At 42.4% G+C, this 15841-nt stretch overlaps 1 protein-coding gene across 2 annotated transcripts; it reads right to left on the reverse strand.

The window, feature by feature from the left end:
- Positions 1 to 3870: 3870 nt before the first annotated feature.
- Positions 3871 to 15308, reverse strand: Nob1 (NIN1 (RPN12) binding protein 1 homolog). 2 transcript variants are annotated; one of them, XM_026404492.2, is made up of 9 exons: positions 15229 to 15308; positions 14977 to 15109; positions 13223 to 13302; positions 11052 to 11123; positions 10734 to 10859; positions 10446 to 10637; positions 9503 to 9600; positions 7314 to 7458; positions 3871 to 4603 (listed from the first exon to the last, which is right to left on the reverse strand). In XM_026404492.2, the coding sequence occupies exons 1-9, from the start codon at positions 15289 to 15291 to the stop codon at positions 4334 to 4336; spliced, it is 1179 nt and encodes a 392-aa protein (XP_026260277.1). In that variant the 5' UTR covers positions 15292 to 15308; the 3' UTR covers positions 3871 to 4333. The 2 variants fall into 2 exon arrangements, with proteins under 2 accessions (XP_026260277.1, XP_026260276.1); XM_026404491.2 differs by having other exon boundaries at positions 3872 to 4603; positions 13223 to 13353.
- Between the last annotated feature and the right edge of the window lie 533 nt (positions 15309 to 15841).

The following is a 15841-nucleotide window of genomic DNA, read 5'->3' on the forward strand; positions in this document are numbered from 1 at the left end:
ATCACAAGTTTGAAGGAACCTCAGCAATTTAACAAGACCCTGATTCAAAATAAATAGAAAGGGCTGGGGATGTGGCTCAGTGGCAGAGCACACCTGAATTTCTGTCCCAGTATCAAGCAATCAATAAATATATAAAATGTAAACAAATAAATAAAATACTAATCTCTTCCAGAAACTCCCCCTAATACATGTCAGCATAACTTGGCTAAAGGATCACAGATAGTTGGTGGTGATGTAGGAACAGATGAGGCAAGACACCGAAGGCAGCAGGAAGCATATTTATTGTTGGTTATGGTTACAACCAGATTCAGAGGGAATGGCTTTCACTGTAAATAATTATTCCCCCTGAACCCCAAGTTCAGGCAGTTTCAGAACTTTATAACCAGTGAGTAATGGGAGGGGCTCAGAAGTTCACAATCTGCAGAAGTTTACACAAAAGCAGCTTTTTCTTTCAGTTTTCTGGGCAAGTTAACCCTTCAGAGAAGGGGAGAGCTTCTTCTCCCCTTTCACAGAGCCTAATTAATAACATATTATCTTTGAAATGTAAACATCTCTGTGAAGCTCCTGCCTAAGGCCAAAGGTCTTGTTAAAGGATCTTATTTGCATTTACAGGCACACTTGTGGTTTGAAAACTTTTACAAAGTATTATGTAATTGTTACTATATTAGATAGTCCATAAATGTTTATGAAAAACTAGTAAAAGGAGTGCTGATCTCTTTCAGGCCTAAGTCCAAGTAAGACAGAGTAACAGGAAATAGGAAGTTTAACTACATTGAACTCTCTCATATTCTTTTGCTGATAGTCCTAAGATCAATTTTGGTGAAGATTTCTGGAGACAATTAAGATTTTCTGTGGAGGAGGGTATGCCACTACAGTGAAAGACAAAATTAAATGTCAGTTAATTGTGTTCATGAGGTAAAACAAGCAAATGTATTGTTTAGATCTTGATGCAAACAAATAATTGTAAAAATATATCTTTGAGAAAATTAAGGAATGACTATTGTATGATCTTCAGAAATTACTATTCATTAGTTAGGTTGATAGTGATATGGTGATTAATTTTGTTATTTTTATTATTGTTTGGACTGGGGATTGAATCCAGGGGTGCTCTACCACAGAGCCACATCCCCAGTCCCATTTTTTTGGGGGGGGGAGGTATTTTATTTAGAGACAGTCTCATTGAGTACATGGTGACTCATTATCCTTTTTTTTTTTTTTGTACTGGGGATTGAACCCAGGGGTGCTTTACCACTGAGCTACACCCGCAGCCCTTTTTATTTTGAAACAGGGTCTCGTTAAGTTGCTGAAGTTAGATTCTCTCTGTAAGCACCTGAGATCTATTTATTCCTAATGTTATAACTTCCAACTTTTTCTTATGGATTTGTGTTTTTGGTGTGATAGCTAAGATATCATTGCCTAATCCAAAGCCATGAAAATTTAAACAAGTGTTTTTTTTAAAGCATTTTCCTCTTTGAGGTAAATTTTATGTATGAGATTGGGTAGGGAATAAACCTCCATTTTATAGATAAGGAAACTGAGGCACTAAGTGGTTATGTGACTGCCCATGGTCATATAGCTCTTCAATGGAATAGTCTAGAATGTGAACTCAAGCCACTGGGCCTCACAGTCAGCTCCCATCCCCTGTTAGAGCTCTTATTCTGGCTTCAGGTAAACTACTAATATTTAATATTTAATATCTTTAAGTTGTAGATGGACATAATACCTCTATTTATTTTTATGTTGTGCAAAGGATTCAGCTCAGTGCTTCACATGTGCTAGGCAAGCACTCTATCACTGACTGAACCACAACCCCAGCCCCTAATGCTCTTCTCTTTGGCCCTGGTTGCTTAGTCCATAAAAAATGTGGGGTTGGGGCCGTGCTGTCTTCCCACCTTGATTTGTTGTCAGTACAAGTTCATGATTCCCCTGGTCTTTTCTGAAGCAGGCTTCAGTCCCATGAGGATACAGTGTCCTCAAGGTCCCTTCCCATACCCCCAGGGAATAGGCCAGGCCCCTGGAGCTGTGAAGCTTTGTTGATTGTCTTCATTATCTGGAAATACAGCAGAAGTAGGAGAATCCTCAGGAGTCGCCCCATCTGCCTCCTGATGGAAGAATACAAACAGCCTCATTAGGCACCTGTTCATACACAGTGTCCACACGCACAGCTGCTTTTTCTGCACAAGTAGTCCCCAAAGCTCCCTTGCTTTTCTCTGAGCTGTGAATGATGGACTTTGTACATTAGCTCAAGAGCCATTCTTGGGCCTGTTTGGGGACCTGGGTATCTGTTGTCCTCAGTGGTTCCTGTGGATACCAGCCAGGTATCCCTGGAGTAAAGAGGTTCTCCGTGTTAGGGGAGGAAAGTTTCCTCTACTGTAAACCCTGTTCTTTTCTCTTTCCCGTCTCCCAGCACCATCACTGCCTGACAGGACATATGCCATTATGTTGGACTTCCTGTGTTTGTGTCTTGCAGGAATTTTGTCATGTTACGCATTGCCTGAATTAGGTCACCCTCTATTTGGTTTATAACATTGGTTAAATTGAACTCTTGAAATGACATTCATTTGCTGTGCTGGCATTTTGTCCGTTGTAGCACATCTGGATAGACTACACAGTATAGTAGGGACTCCAATGTTCATGCTTGGTCCTCTTCATCCCCACAAGTAGCTCTTCAGCTTTTATACAAAAACAAAAAAAATGAGGGAACTCATTTTCTCCTGGCTGGTCTACGTCGTGTATTCAATTCCACACACAAATCACTACAGATCCAGGCACCAACCTCCATGAGGGATGTATAAAGCCAAGCCACACCCAGTCCCCAATACTGGAAGCAACAGTCAGTAAATGTGCACCACACTTCCTCGCCATCTTGGCTCAAATAATTAGTCTCATTACTATCTTAATTATGCGAGAGTCTCTTGTGTTAAAATCTACCTCCAAATACATATGCACACAAACTGTGTGATCATCCAACTTCTCCACTGTAGATTTCTTCCCATCTGTAGGTGCTGGGGTGTCAGTATCTAATAATTTGGGGACTATTATTCTAGACATCCCAGAATTGGTTCATTTTTCTTGGTGCTGGGGCTTGGACACAGGGCCTTTTGTATATGCTAGGCAAGCACTCGATCAGTGAGCTACACCAACTCCCTTTTTTTTTTTTTTGGTTCTGGGGGATTCAATCCATGGGTGCTGTACTCCCAGACCTTTATTTATTTTTTAAATTCTGAAACAAGATCTCACTAAGTTTCTGAGGCTGGCCTTGAGCTTGTGATCAAGTAAAGGCTGTAAACTGTCCTATAAATTAAAGGGGCTATTGTAAAGTACTTAATGTAGACACTGTAATATGCTTATATGCTTGAACATGTAGCTTTCTACAGTGAAGTACCAGGCAACTGAAAAGAAAAAACTCCTGATGTCTGAACTGACATTGATTTTCAGCACTGAGTATTTATTTTGGGGTACATCAGGGATTGAACTCAGGGGCATTCACCACTGAGCCACATCCCCAGCCCTACTTTGTATTTTATTTAAAGACAGGGTCTCACTGAGTTGCTTAGTGCCTTGCTTTTGCTGAGGATGTTTTTCAACTGACGATATTCTCAGCCTCCCAACCCTCTGGGATTACAGGCATGTGCCACCACGCCTAGCCTAAGTATTTATTAAATAATAAATTTACCAATATTAAATATCTTGATTTTGATAAGTGAGAGATACTTGGGTAAAAGACCATCCTTTTCCTAGGAGTCACAGGCTGAAAGAGAGCGAGTGGGACAAGATGTTAAAGAAGTGTGAATCGGGTGAAAGGCTGTGTGAGTTCACTATACCAAACTTTTTTAATGACTAAAATTTTTCAAATTGAGGTTAAAAAAAAAGTCAGGGCTCAATTTTCCTGTGCGATATTTATTATAATTTTTGGCAGAAAGATAAATTTAGACTCTTAATCCTTGCACATACAGCTTGTTAGGCCTTCATATCCCCTAAGATGCAAGAACCTGGTTCACTGCATAGAAGCTTGCAACCATGTTTATTAGAAAAATATTACCATTTGGAAATTCCTTCTGTTGAAGGTTTAAAATTTGCTCCAGGGCATCACTCTTTCTGTTCTCATCAAATTTCCGTTGACAAAGCAGAAGTTCCAGCTCTGGATGCTCTGAAACAAAGGGTGGCTCAGTCCTGCCACAAACCCCACATAACACTGGGAGTCATGCAGCAGCACCGCGAAGCTCAGCCTGTCATTTCCACCCAGATGGTTCTAGGAACAACACAGTTGGGGGAATAAGACACCAGAACTCCTCAGTGACTGTGATGGAGTCTGCCTGCAAAAGCTCACACGTCACCTTTTCTTCACAAACTTCTTTCTAGAGGCATTGGGATTTAATCGTCTTCGCCCAGCTCCCAAAGTGCTGTCCCGGAGCTGCAGGGTAGCTGAGCGGCTGGAGATGTCATTCTCTGCAAAGGGAGAGACCCCTGCTATGTAGTCAGGGGCAAACACATCGGTCTTCTGCCTGGCCTTGCGGGAAAGTCGCAGCTGAGGGAAGCGCTGATCCTCAGTCAGGTGGGGATTGATGGCATATTTGCCCCCTTTGGGCATGGGAAGTGAGTACTGCAAGAAAGAGGAGGGAAGGCTGTCAAAAGAGGGAGCCAGTCACACGTGTATAGACTCTGTGTACCACTCTCACAATAGGAAGTGTGCAGGAGCAGCTCTGAAATGGCAGTGTGTATTCTAGGGCCACACAAATAACTCAACAGTGATGGGAAATGGTGCTAGCGGGTATCATTCTGAACATGGTTGGGCGGGGCTAGGATGCACTCTGTGATGTGGGGTTGACATTGAATGTACCCAGGCCCAGATCTTTGCTGCTAAAAATCATTCTCTGTAAAAAGGAGCAGAGCCGGGCTGGAATTGTGGCTCAGTGGTAGAGCACTCGCCTAGCGAACTTACGAGGGCTTGGCTTCGATCCTCAGCACCACATAAAAAATAAATAAAGATACTAAAAAAAAAAAATTTAAAAACTTAAAAAAAAAAAAAAAAGGAGCAGAAACCCTGAAAGAAATGGCTGACTCTAGGTTAGGGCAGGAGAGCCTGGGAACAACTTGCTATACCAGAAAGTGAGAACCTGTTCAAAGAATAATTGGGGCATGTCAAAAGGACACAGAAGGCAGCTTGAAGGGGCTCTCAGTGACCAAACATGAAACAATTTGAGCCTCAAAATGATGACTATAGTAGGATCACAGCCTGTAGACCAAATTCACAGGACCATACTCATAAATGGAATAGAAGTATAAGTTCCTCTTTATGAGTAAAACACCAATAATAAACAGAGAAGAGTTGATGGAATTAGAAAATCACCATTTGGGACTGGGGCTGTGGCTCAGTGTTAGAGTGCTCGCCTCGCAGGTGTGAGGCACTGGGTTCGATCCTCAGCACCACGTAAAAATAAAGAAATTAAAGGTATTATGTCCATCTACAACTAAAAAAAGAAAGAAGTGGGATAGGAAGGAAAGCAAAATAAAATAGACGCTACTACTTCTGTATGTATATACGTGACTGTACAACCAATGTGATTCAGCAACCTGTACACTCAGAAAAAGGAGTAATTATACCCCATTTGATTCAAATATATGATGTCAAGATCACTGTACTGTCATGTGTAACTAATTAAAACAAATTAAAAAAAAAAAAAGAAAGAAAATCACCATTTGGCAATCATCACTGAAATAAATGATTTAGGCACCTTTAACTAGAGTATGTTCCCACAGATAAATTATTAATTACAAATAATTTTCTTTTTGGTAGTGGGGATTAAACCAAGGATTGCTTTACCACTGAGCTGAGTTCCCAATTCTTTATATATATATATTTTTATTGTGACGCAGGGTTTCATTAAGTTGCTTAGGGTCTCACTGAGTTACTGAGACTGGCCTTAAACTTTGTGATCCTCCTGTCTTAGCCTCTTGTGCCACTGGGATTACATGTGTATGCCACTGGGATTACATGTGTATGCCACTATAATTAAAAATAATTTTACAATGTATCTATTAGAAACTACCTTAACCAAGTGATTAAAGTTAATATCACCAGTAACTATGCAACTAATGTAACCTCTGCTATAATGCACTGAGAACACAATATTATCACTTTGGGGGTATTCCTGACCAATATGCATATAGCCTGAGATGATGAGGAATATCAGACAAATCCAAGAGAGGGGAATGTCAAGGTCATGAAGGATGAAAGATTGAGATATTACTCCAGTTTAAAAGGGACTCAAATGTGAGGAGTCATGGTAACAACTTAATTCCAGCTATTCCAGAGGCTGAGGTAGGAGGATCATAGGTTTCAGGCCAGTTTGGGCAACTTAATGCAACCCTGTCACAAACTAAAAATAAAAGAAGGGCTGAGGTTGTAGCTCAGTGGTAGAACACCCCCATGTTTAATACCCATACTCTAATAATTTTTTTTTTTTGGGTGGTGCTGGGGATTTGAACCCAGGGCCTTGTGCATGTGAGGCAAGCACTCTACCAACTGAGCTCTATCCCCAGCCCTCCATACTGCAAATTTAAAGTTGCAAAATAGTGCAGAGAATTAATACTCTCCCTTTACCTGGATGTCTGTGTTAATCTTTAACTGTATCTGCTCTATCATCCTCTTTCTAAATATGTCTATTTTTTTCTGAACTATTAGAGTGTATACACATAATGATCTTTTGCCCTTAAAACAAAGACTGATTTTATATACTGTGTTACAGTATAGTTATCAAAAATGTACATTTCTGTGTTCAGCTTTTCAACTTGCCTATAAATCTAAAATTACCTCAAAACAAAGTTAAAATGTTCTCCTCAGGTACTATTGGCACATTTGCTGCTTGGGGGACACTGGTGTCAGGTGACTTTCACTCTTGTGTTCCCCATCTCTTCATTCACCTCTCTAGATTTCCTTGCAACAAATCTGAGGCTGCTGTGTCCAGCCCTGGCCTCTCTTCCATGCAGGGCCTTCACTGTTCCCTTCCTTACTGCTTTATGGGGCTTCTGTAGATTGTGCCCATCCCCGAACTCTTGTACCAGCCTCCTCTGTAACCCAGAGGCCCTCTGACATGGGGCCCCTCAGCACTCAGTGCACAGAGTTACTGGCTTACTGCTCATTAGATTGCAAACTCCTCAGGAAACGCATGAGGCTGGTGCACACTGCCTATTGGATACCCATGCCACAGACTTTTAAGCCTGTATCTCCTGGACATGGCTGGACCAGCTTTTCTTCTGTCCTCTGGTCATTCTGATTCTGGTGTTAGTGGCATGAGGAACACGTGACTCACCCGGAGGCCTCGAGGATTCAGCACCTTGGGGTTGCGGGAGAAGTGCATGTGCAGGGTGCCATTGTCACTGACCGTCACAGACACTTTCTTCAGCGTCTTGTTCCCACAATGTGCACAGAACACTCGGCTCATATCAGACGTTGTCCTGGGAGACCCAAAAGGACATGCTGTATACTGGCAGCACAGGTAGCAAACTCAACCCCATAGCACAAGGCGAGTTCATGCCTTTTAAATGGAGAAAAAGCTGAACCACATTATTCTTGTCTTTATAAAAACAAAGGCCGCTGATCTCCTGAATGAAGATACAAGTGAAAAGCTGCTGTCTTCCTCAGAGGGGAAAGGCAAATGCCACAAGGATCAAGTCACCAAGAAAACCAGCAGGATGCTGTTACATTAATAACGAACTTTTACTAAACGTTGCCAGGTTCTATTTTCCAAGTTTAACGTCAAAATAATCCTATGAGGTCCATACTATCTCAATTTCACAGAAAGGGAAACTGAAGCAAGCTAAGGCACCCTGCTGAAGGTCACATCACATGGGTAGTAACCAGGCAGTCTGGCTACAAAATGACAGCTCTTGACATCGTTGTCCTTTCTCAAAGTGCATATTATCTACCTTGTCCCCAAATGTCAGTTTGGGCGTTAACTCAGGAGGTAGCAAGAATTTCTTCTTAATGCATTGCAGAGGAAACACTGTGTAACCCGGCATGGTTGATGAGTGTGGGTGCAGAAGGCAGACCCTGAGGCCTGGCCTCTTCCTTTCCACTCAACCTCCTGAGGAGGACCGTGGACAGTAAAAACTGCTATTGTCAAGGGCTAGGCAGGAGCCTGCATCTGTCTCTCAGGGCTCCCCACGAACTCCTAATGGTCTGATGAGGGCTGTGTAAACTGGCTGGAGAAGCCAATTCCCTCATCTGCAGTCTCCTGAGTGAACTCAATGCCTCTACACAGATGCTGGAACTAATTATTCCATGTAAGAAACCATCTAGTCATTGTACTAATCTCACAAGTATGCAGAATACTGCCAAGCACTTCTAAGAACGAGCATTAAATATGGGGAATAAGGGCTTTTGTATAGAGGACAATGGGAGAAATTGGGATCTTACGAAGCATGCAGCTTTACTCTGAAAAGTGTGGTTCATTTAGGTACGAGGAGACAGAAAAACTAAAGGAAGGTTCAGAAGAAGCATGGGCTGATGAAGTCCCTGATAGAACTGCATAGGATGGTGGTGAGCTGACCCCTGGGCCATCAGGGAAGGGTTATTTTTAAGCCTCAGGGAAACAAAGTCACACCAGGTTACTCCCCAGTGCGGCAGCTTTGGGGGCCCAGTGAGAGACACCTTGATGTTCCAGAACTGTCCCTCACAGGCCTCTGCAACATACAGTCTGTAAAATGACCAGTTCCAGCCACAGATATGGGAAGCCTAGAAGCTAGCCCAGGCTAAGTCCCTTCTACTTCAACCAGAACCCTGCCCACAGAATACTAGTCCCACCACAGGAAGACAATTGGAGCCTGGAGAGAAATGCAGAGAAACGAGCAGTCAATAAATTACAGTTCACCCAGAGGGAGCACTTCCTACGTGCCAAATACCCTGCCAAATCCTTTAAATGATCTACCTTCCTAGTTCCTCACAACCCTTTCAATTTTATTTAAGAGGAATCTGAAGCAGGGAAGGGAAGCAACTTTTGAAAATCACACAGGTAATAGAAGGGATCTGGATGTGAACGCACATACTCTGGTTTCCTCCATCTAATAGAAAAATTTCAGGTATAGAAGCAAACAGAAGAGCAAAATGACCTCCAAGTACCTCTCACAACTTTATCAACTACCTACTGATGGCTCATCTCATTTCATCTCTACTCCTACCCACTCCTTCCACTTGTATATTATTTCAGAGCAAATCCTAGACAGTCCATCCACAAATGTTTCAGTACATATCTCTAGAGAATCAATGTTCTTTGTTCTGGAACCCATATCCTTAATGCTAATGTCACTGAAGATAAGGTGGGAGGTCACTGGCAACCTGTCCCAGGGCTTCACTGGTGGAAGTGGAACGCAGGCCACATAGAAATGATGAAGTGGAAGGAAAAGATGTACAACACAGGGTTCTCTTTCAGGAAGTCTGTAGTAGGGGTAGGAAGAGAGTGTTCAACAGAGGGGCCCTGGCCCCTGATTATCAGCTACCTACTTGAAACAGCCATGACAGCGCAAAATGTAGCTCCGAGCCTCCCGGATCAGCATGCCGTTCACTGCCAGCACATGCAGCCCCATCTGCAGCAGGACATTCTGCAACCAAGTTAAAGAAGAATGAAAATAAGTTTTAACAATGGCTTTGTAACTAGTTAAGTGAACTCTGCATACACTGATTTGGCTTGTGATCTGTGGCTTTTGCTAAGGGAAGTGAGCTTGGCATGCCTTGATACAGAGAGGAGGACCCAGGTTTCTCTCTAGCTGCAACCACTGGAGCCTGTGCTCACCACTAGCAATCCTCTCAACAGAGACGTTTATTTTGTCAGGGGAAAATATTCTCCCTGTTATCTTTCCACATACCTAACTGAGCCCAGAACTACACACACTGAAAGGAAAGCATCAACTGACTGTGAATCTTGTTTCTTTTTTTTTCTTTAAATGTATTTGAATTTAAATATACTTCTTAGTTCAAATGGACACAATACCTTGATTTATCATTTTATGTGGTGCTGAGGATCAAACCAAGGGCTTCACATGTACTAGGCATGCAATCTACCACTAAGCCACAACCCCAGCACCCTGTGAAACTTAAATATTAAAAATTCAACATACTGGGACTGGGGTTGTGGCTCAGCCATACAGCACTCATCTAGCATGTGCAAGGCCCTAGGTTCGATCCTCAGCACCACATAAAAATAAAAAAAATAAATAAAGGTATTGTGTCCAACTACAACTAAAAAATAAATATTAAAAAAATGTAACACACTACAAAAATTTTATTACTATATGATTGTGTGGCCTCTAAGCAAAATTTGCAATTACCAAAGAGCACAGGTGAAATTTCTAGAACCAGGAAAATTAGCAGGACACAAAAGCAGCTCTGTACACATCACCAATCTCCACAGGATCACTGCTGGTGACAGGCCCACCATCCTACCCACCTGCATGGCGAAGTCTGTAGTCACACAGCCAACCCGCACATCCTTCGGGACATCACACTGTTCCAGCTCTTGATGGATCTGCTTGATGTTGCTGGGGGTTATCCACCCACCCCCGTCATCACTGTCTTCATCTTTCCTTTCTTCAACTCCCTCCTCCTCTTCCTCCTCCTCGTCTTCCTCCTCTCTGTCAATCTGAAACATCAATAGAATTCATAAACTGCCAGCCCACAGGAACAGTGAGGAGAATTTGCATTGTCACTAGAAAGAGATTTTAAGTCAGGGCCTTACCAGCAGCTCCTGTAATTCACGTTCAATATTAGGCAGAGGGTTCTTCCAGAACAAGAAGGAACTGAATTCTAGGTTCTCAGGCTCATCAGCTGGGTGTCTATCTGTCTTTTCTTGTGGGGGTTTAAGCTGATATTTAAAAAAAAATAATAAAAGTAAAAATGGAGTTATAGGTGACTGCATGACATACAAGTCAGACTACACAGAGCTGGACAAACTATGCTGTTGGCCCAGGTAATTCTGATTTGCTATAAACAGACTGTGGTGCTGGTACATGTGGCAGCAAAAAGCCTGATGAACAGGGCTCATCTAAGGAATTACCTTGGAGGGCAGATGAAAACCGGAAATGTGCAGAGGAGTTTCTGGATGCTGAATTGAGGAGCTCACTTTAACCTTAAAAAAATAAATAAAAGTAATTAGAGCTGGGTGTGGTGGTGCACGCTTGTAATTCCGTGGCTCAGGAAGCTGAGGCAGGAGGATCACAAGTTCAAAGCCAACCTCAGCAACTCAGCGAGACCGTATCTCTTAATAAAATATGAAAAAGAGCTGGGGATGTGATCAGTGATTAAGTGTCTCTGGGTTCAATCCCTGGTGCATGTGTACCCCCTGCCCAAAAGAGGTAATCAGAAAAACCCACTATTATTTCCCCCTGGTTATAAATATCAAAGATATCTAACATTAGCCAGGTGTGGTGGCACAGGCCTGTAATCCCAACAACTTGGGAGGTTTAAGTGGGAAGATTGCAAGTTTGAGGCTAGCCTTGGAAACTTAGTGAGACCATATCCCAAAATTAAGCTAAAATAGGACTGGAGACATAGCTCTGTTAAAAAGCATCTCTGGGTTCAATGACCAGTAACAAAAAGGGAAAACATTAAAAAAAAGGGGGGGCTGGGGATGTGGCTCAAGTGGTATCGCGCTCGCCTGGCATGCGTGCGGCCCGGGTTCGATCCTCAGCACCACATACAAACAAAGATGTTGTGTCCGCCGAAAACTAAAAAATAAATATTAAAAATTCTCTCTCTCACTCTCTTTAAAAAAAAAGGGGGGGGGGGAATAACAATATTCAGTGATCTTAACACCACTAAATGAGTACTTCAGAACCTTTTTTTTTTTTGCATTACTGGGGATCTCACCCAAGATCTTGAGCATGCTAGGCAAGTGTTCTGCCCATTGAATTACATAACCAGTCCTTTTAAAAATTTATTTTGAGACAGGGTCTGTGAACTTGTGGTCCTCTTTCCTCAGCCTCCCAAATACGGGTGTGTGCAACCAAGCCTGGACACTTGTTTTTGACCATTATACATAGACCTGTAACAAACATCATTACCTGTACAATTTGGTTAAAATAGTTAACATAAGTGGCTTAGAGTGGAATTGCTCGGTTAAAGGATATGCTGCTTTAAAGGTTTTGATATGGAACATGTAATTCTTTGCCAAATGCTGTGGAAAAGGATGACTTTTAGAAATCACAGTTGGGGTTGGGAATGCAGTTCAGTGGTAGAATGCTTGCATAGCACAGCATGGATAAGGCCCTGGGTTCAATCCCCAGCTTGAAAAAATATATTAAAAAAATAAACCAGAGGTTGACAGTTACCAACCAGCTACACTGTGTTCAGAAAATCAAAGTCAAGAGTTTATATAAAACCAATAAAATATTCCCTTCACCATCATCCTGCCAAAATGTTGTAGAAACACAAAAGTATGTATTCTAGGATTTTAGACTCTGGATTGGAGAACTCTAAACCTGCTAAAAATAAGCGAGGACAGTTCTGAATAGGTACAAATGTGCACCACCAAAGTGCTCATTATTTGGTTTCCCCAATCCTCTGGCCTGGAAAGAGGTAATGGGACCCAAGTACAAATCTGCCATCACTCTCTTCAACCTAACCAACCTCAACAGAATCCACAGTTTTGAAGGTAGGAAGGATTGAAAGAAATGGCAAGTATATGGTGCTTATTCTTTTTTACTTCCAGAAAGAAGTCTATTAAAATAAATAAACGAACATTAAATAAAAAATAGGCGTTTCACTCTTCATATTTTCCAGATTTAATCACCTTCTCCAATCAACTATAGATCAAGATGCTCAGACATATGAACCCTCTTATGTGAATCCAGACCAAAACAAACTCTAATGATTGCATGGTCGACAGCGTTAGGGTTACTATTCATGTTGTGTGGATGTAATGATGGCTCTAAGATTATTAATGTTTTTAAGAGTACATATACTAGAGACATACGAAGAAATACCTAATAGTAAAATAACATGTGATGTCTGAGTTCAAAATACTTGGCGCAATGGCCCAGTATAAATGAAAACAGGACAGCTACGAGATGATACTGCAGAGGAGATGATGAGAACACTAAGTTCATTACACTATTCCCTCTACACGCACAGACACACACACACACACCTACACATGATAGTTCCTATAATAAACAACAGTAACAAAAAAATAAAACGGTGATAAAACCCCAAACCCTCCTGATTTACCTTTTCTGGTTCTTGTTTTAGATGAGACACCCCAACAAATTCTGCTTCTAACTGGTAAGTGAGTGCCAGCACTTGGATATCTGTGGCAGAGAGGCTGGGATAGTCTCCAGTTTTCTTTGAAAATTCAGTCACTGTAAATAAGAAACTGACATTTGTTAAGGGTGAAAAATAATACACCTTGGGTAACCAAAACAAGTGTAAGAAAAACAGAAAAATCACTATCACATAAAAATGCCAACACTTTCATCCATTTTCTAACCTATTTCTACTTATGAGTGAACAATTTGTATTCTCTACCAAGAGTTAGGTCAGTTAGGTTTACTATAACATACTTATCAAGCGCAGATGAAGGAACAGAAAAAAGTTAATAGAAACTCATTGAAAGCCAGCATAATAGTTGACCATGATTAGAGTTCCTTATTGAAGCTTTGGTATTACCATTATGTTTGTGATAATGAGGATTCAACTCAGGGGTGCTCTACCACTTTATTTTTTTGAAATAGGGTCTACATTGCTGAGGCTGGCCTTGGAACTTGTGATCCTCCTGCCTCAGCCTCTCAAATCACTAGGATTATAGGCACGCACTGCTGTGCCCAGCCTGAAGCTTTGTAAGCCCTCTTCTCCTCGACCTCTAAAATTCTTTGATTCTAAGTATAACAATCTACATTTAAAAAATGGACAGTCATATTTCAAAAAGGAGTAGAAAGCTGATTCAACCATATGTATAATCTGATGAAACAAAAATATTTAAAAACAGCCAGTTTTTTGAAAAAATAATTACAATATGCACAATACATAGTAAATGCCAGCTATTACTACTGTATATACTGAGACTGACAAAACACAATAAAATATTCTGGTAACAGATGCCTTTTGCTACAACAACACAAAGAACAAGTACATTGATAACATTTTCTAAAAAAGATAAATAGCAACTACAATTTATTGTCCACTTACTATGTACTAGATACCATGTTGAAAGCTTTACATGTTAATTTCATTCTCAACCAGATCCTACTAAGTACTATCAGTACTTTCTCAGAAAGATTAAGTAACTTTGCAAAGATCCCACAGCTAGCAATCTGGGGGAAATCAAACTAGCAGAGTAGCTAGCATCTCTATGAGCAGCCTCCCAAACCTCTAAAATACTTCCAACCACAGACAGCCTTTCTTGAGTATCACTGCTTATTATTAAGCCAAGGGATAACTAGTTTTTAAAAAATCTAACGCAAGGCTTAGCAACATTCCTTTCTCTGGGCTGAAGCTGACCTCCATAACAGCCATCACCCTAAGGAAATGGACAAGACTGAGAGATCTGTGTTCTTCTATTTATTTAATTTTTGCTTGTTGGAGATGGAACTCAGGGCCTTACCCGTGCTAGGCAAACCATCTGCCATCTTCTATTTGGAATCCAAATTAGTTTAATGAATTCTTACAAAGTGCTGGACACGGTGCCAAGTGACAAATTACTCATTTAACGTCCACAGCAACCTGGTTGGAAGGTGCTATTATTCCCGTTTTACAGCTGAGGCCCACAGTCTGAGTGATACACCCGACAGCACAGAGCTAGGCAATGGTAAGGCCTGGCTGAGTTCGGGCCTGGGAAGCCTCTCTCACAGAGGTCTAGAACGTGCTGTCACCAAGTCAAATACTCTGACAAAACAACCCGATCCGCATGCAACTCGCACCCAAGCAAGTCGCCTGTGGACTCGGGACCCCGGCTTCGCGGACGATGCTGGGGCAGAGGCACTCACCCAGCCGCACATACTCCGGGAAGGGCTGTTTGAACCGCAGCTCGTAGGGCAGGACGGCGAGCCGCCGGCGCGTGGCCTTGTCCCGAATCTCGCTGACCACCTCCCGGATGGTGTAGATGTTCTTCCCGATGTCCTGCGGGGAAACCAACCCAGCTCAGCTCGCCCGCTCCAAGTCCCGCCCCTCCCGATACCATGCGCTTCCTCAGGGGCTGCCAGCTGAGATCCCACTCCTTGGGGCTGGAACTCCCGTACCTGCAAGGCAGCGTCCCGCAGGAAAGCCCCAGCGTCCGCCACAACGTGCTCCACCGGCGCCATGTTGCTGGGGCAGGCACGCAACGCGCGTGCGCCTGAGCTTGCGCCCGCCCCTACATCTCAATCCTGGCCTCGGGAACCGGGAGGTGCGGCCCCGACTTAACAGCGCCCCCTGGCGACCACGCCCACAGCACCAGGCTCAGTGTTCCCTTTGCGCGTATGCAGCGACTCTTCAACCCAGCTAGGGAGGTGCGGGGCAGTGTTCAATCTTGGGATTTGAGGGAAGGGACAACTAAAGAAATCTGCTTCAACATCCACTCCTCAGTACTTTTTAAACTTTTTTTTTTTTTTTGGGTACCAGGGATTGAAACCAGATATGCTTAACCCCTGAGCCACAACTCCATACTTTTTTATTTTGAGACAGGGTCTCATAAGTTGCTCAGGGACTTGCTAAATTGCTGAGGCCAGCTTTAAACTAGCAATCCTCCTTCCTCAGCTTCCCCAGTCTCTGGGATTACAGATGTAAGCCACTGTGCCTAGCAGTACTTTCTTAAAATTTCAAGTAAAACCTGTATATATAAAATTTAGTCAATAACCACCTAATTTAATAGTA

Source organism: Urocitellus parryii, chromosome 15 (genome assembly GCF_045843805.1).
Source record: "Urocitellus parryii isolate mUroPar1 chromosome 15, mUroPar1.hap1, whole genome shotgun sequence".
NCBI classification, from domain to species: Eukaryota; Metazoa; Chordata; class Mammalia; order Rodentia; family Sciuridae; genus Urocitellus; species Urocitellus parryii.

Excerpts from the sequence above, each read along its gene's own strand:
- Nob1 (XM_026404491.2), bottom strand. The coding sequence starts at position 15,291 with ATGGCGCCGGTGGAGCACGTTGTGGCGGACGCTGGGGCTTTCCTGCGG. Across the intron at positions 15,110-15,228 it reads TGCGGGACGCTGCCTTGCAG|GACATCGGGAAGAACATCTA; the intron begins GTACGGGAGTTC and ends GTTTCCCCGCAG. Across the intron at positions 10,860-11,051 it reads GTTTTCATCTGCCCTCCAAG|CTTAAACCCCCACAAGAAAA; the intron begins GTAATTCCTTAG and ends TTTAAATATCAG.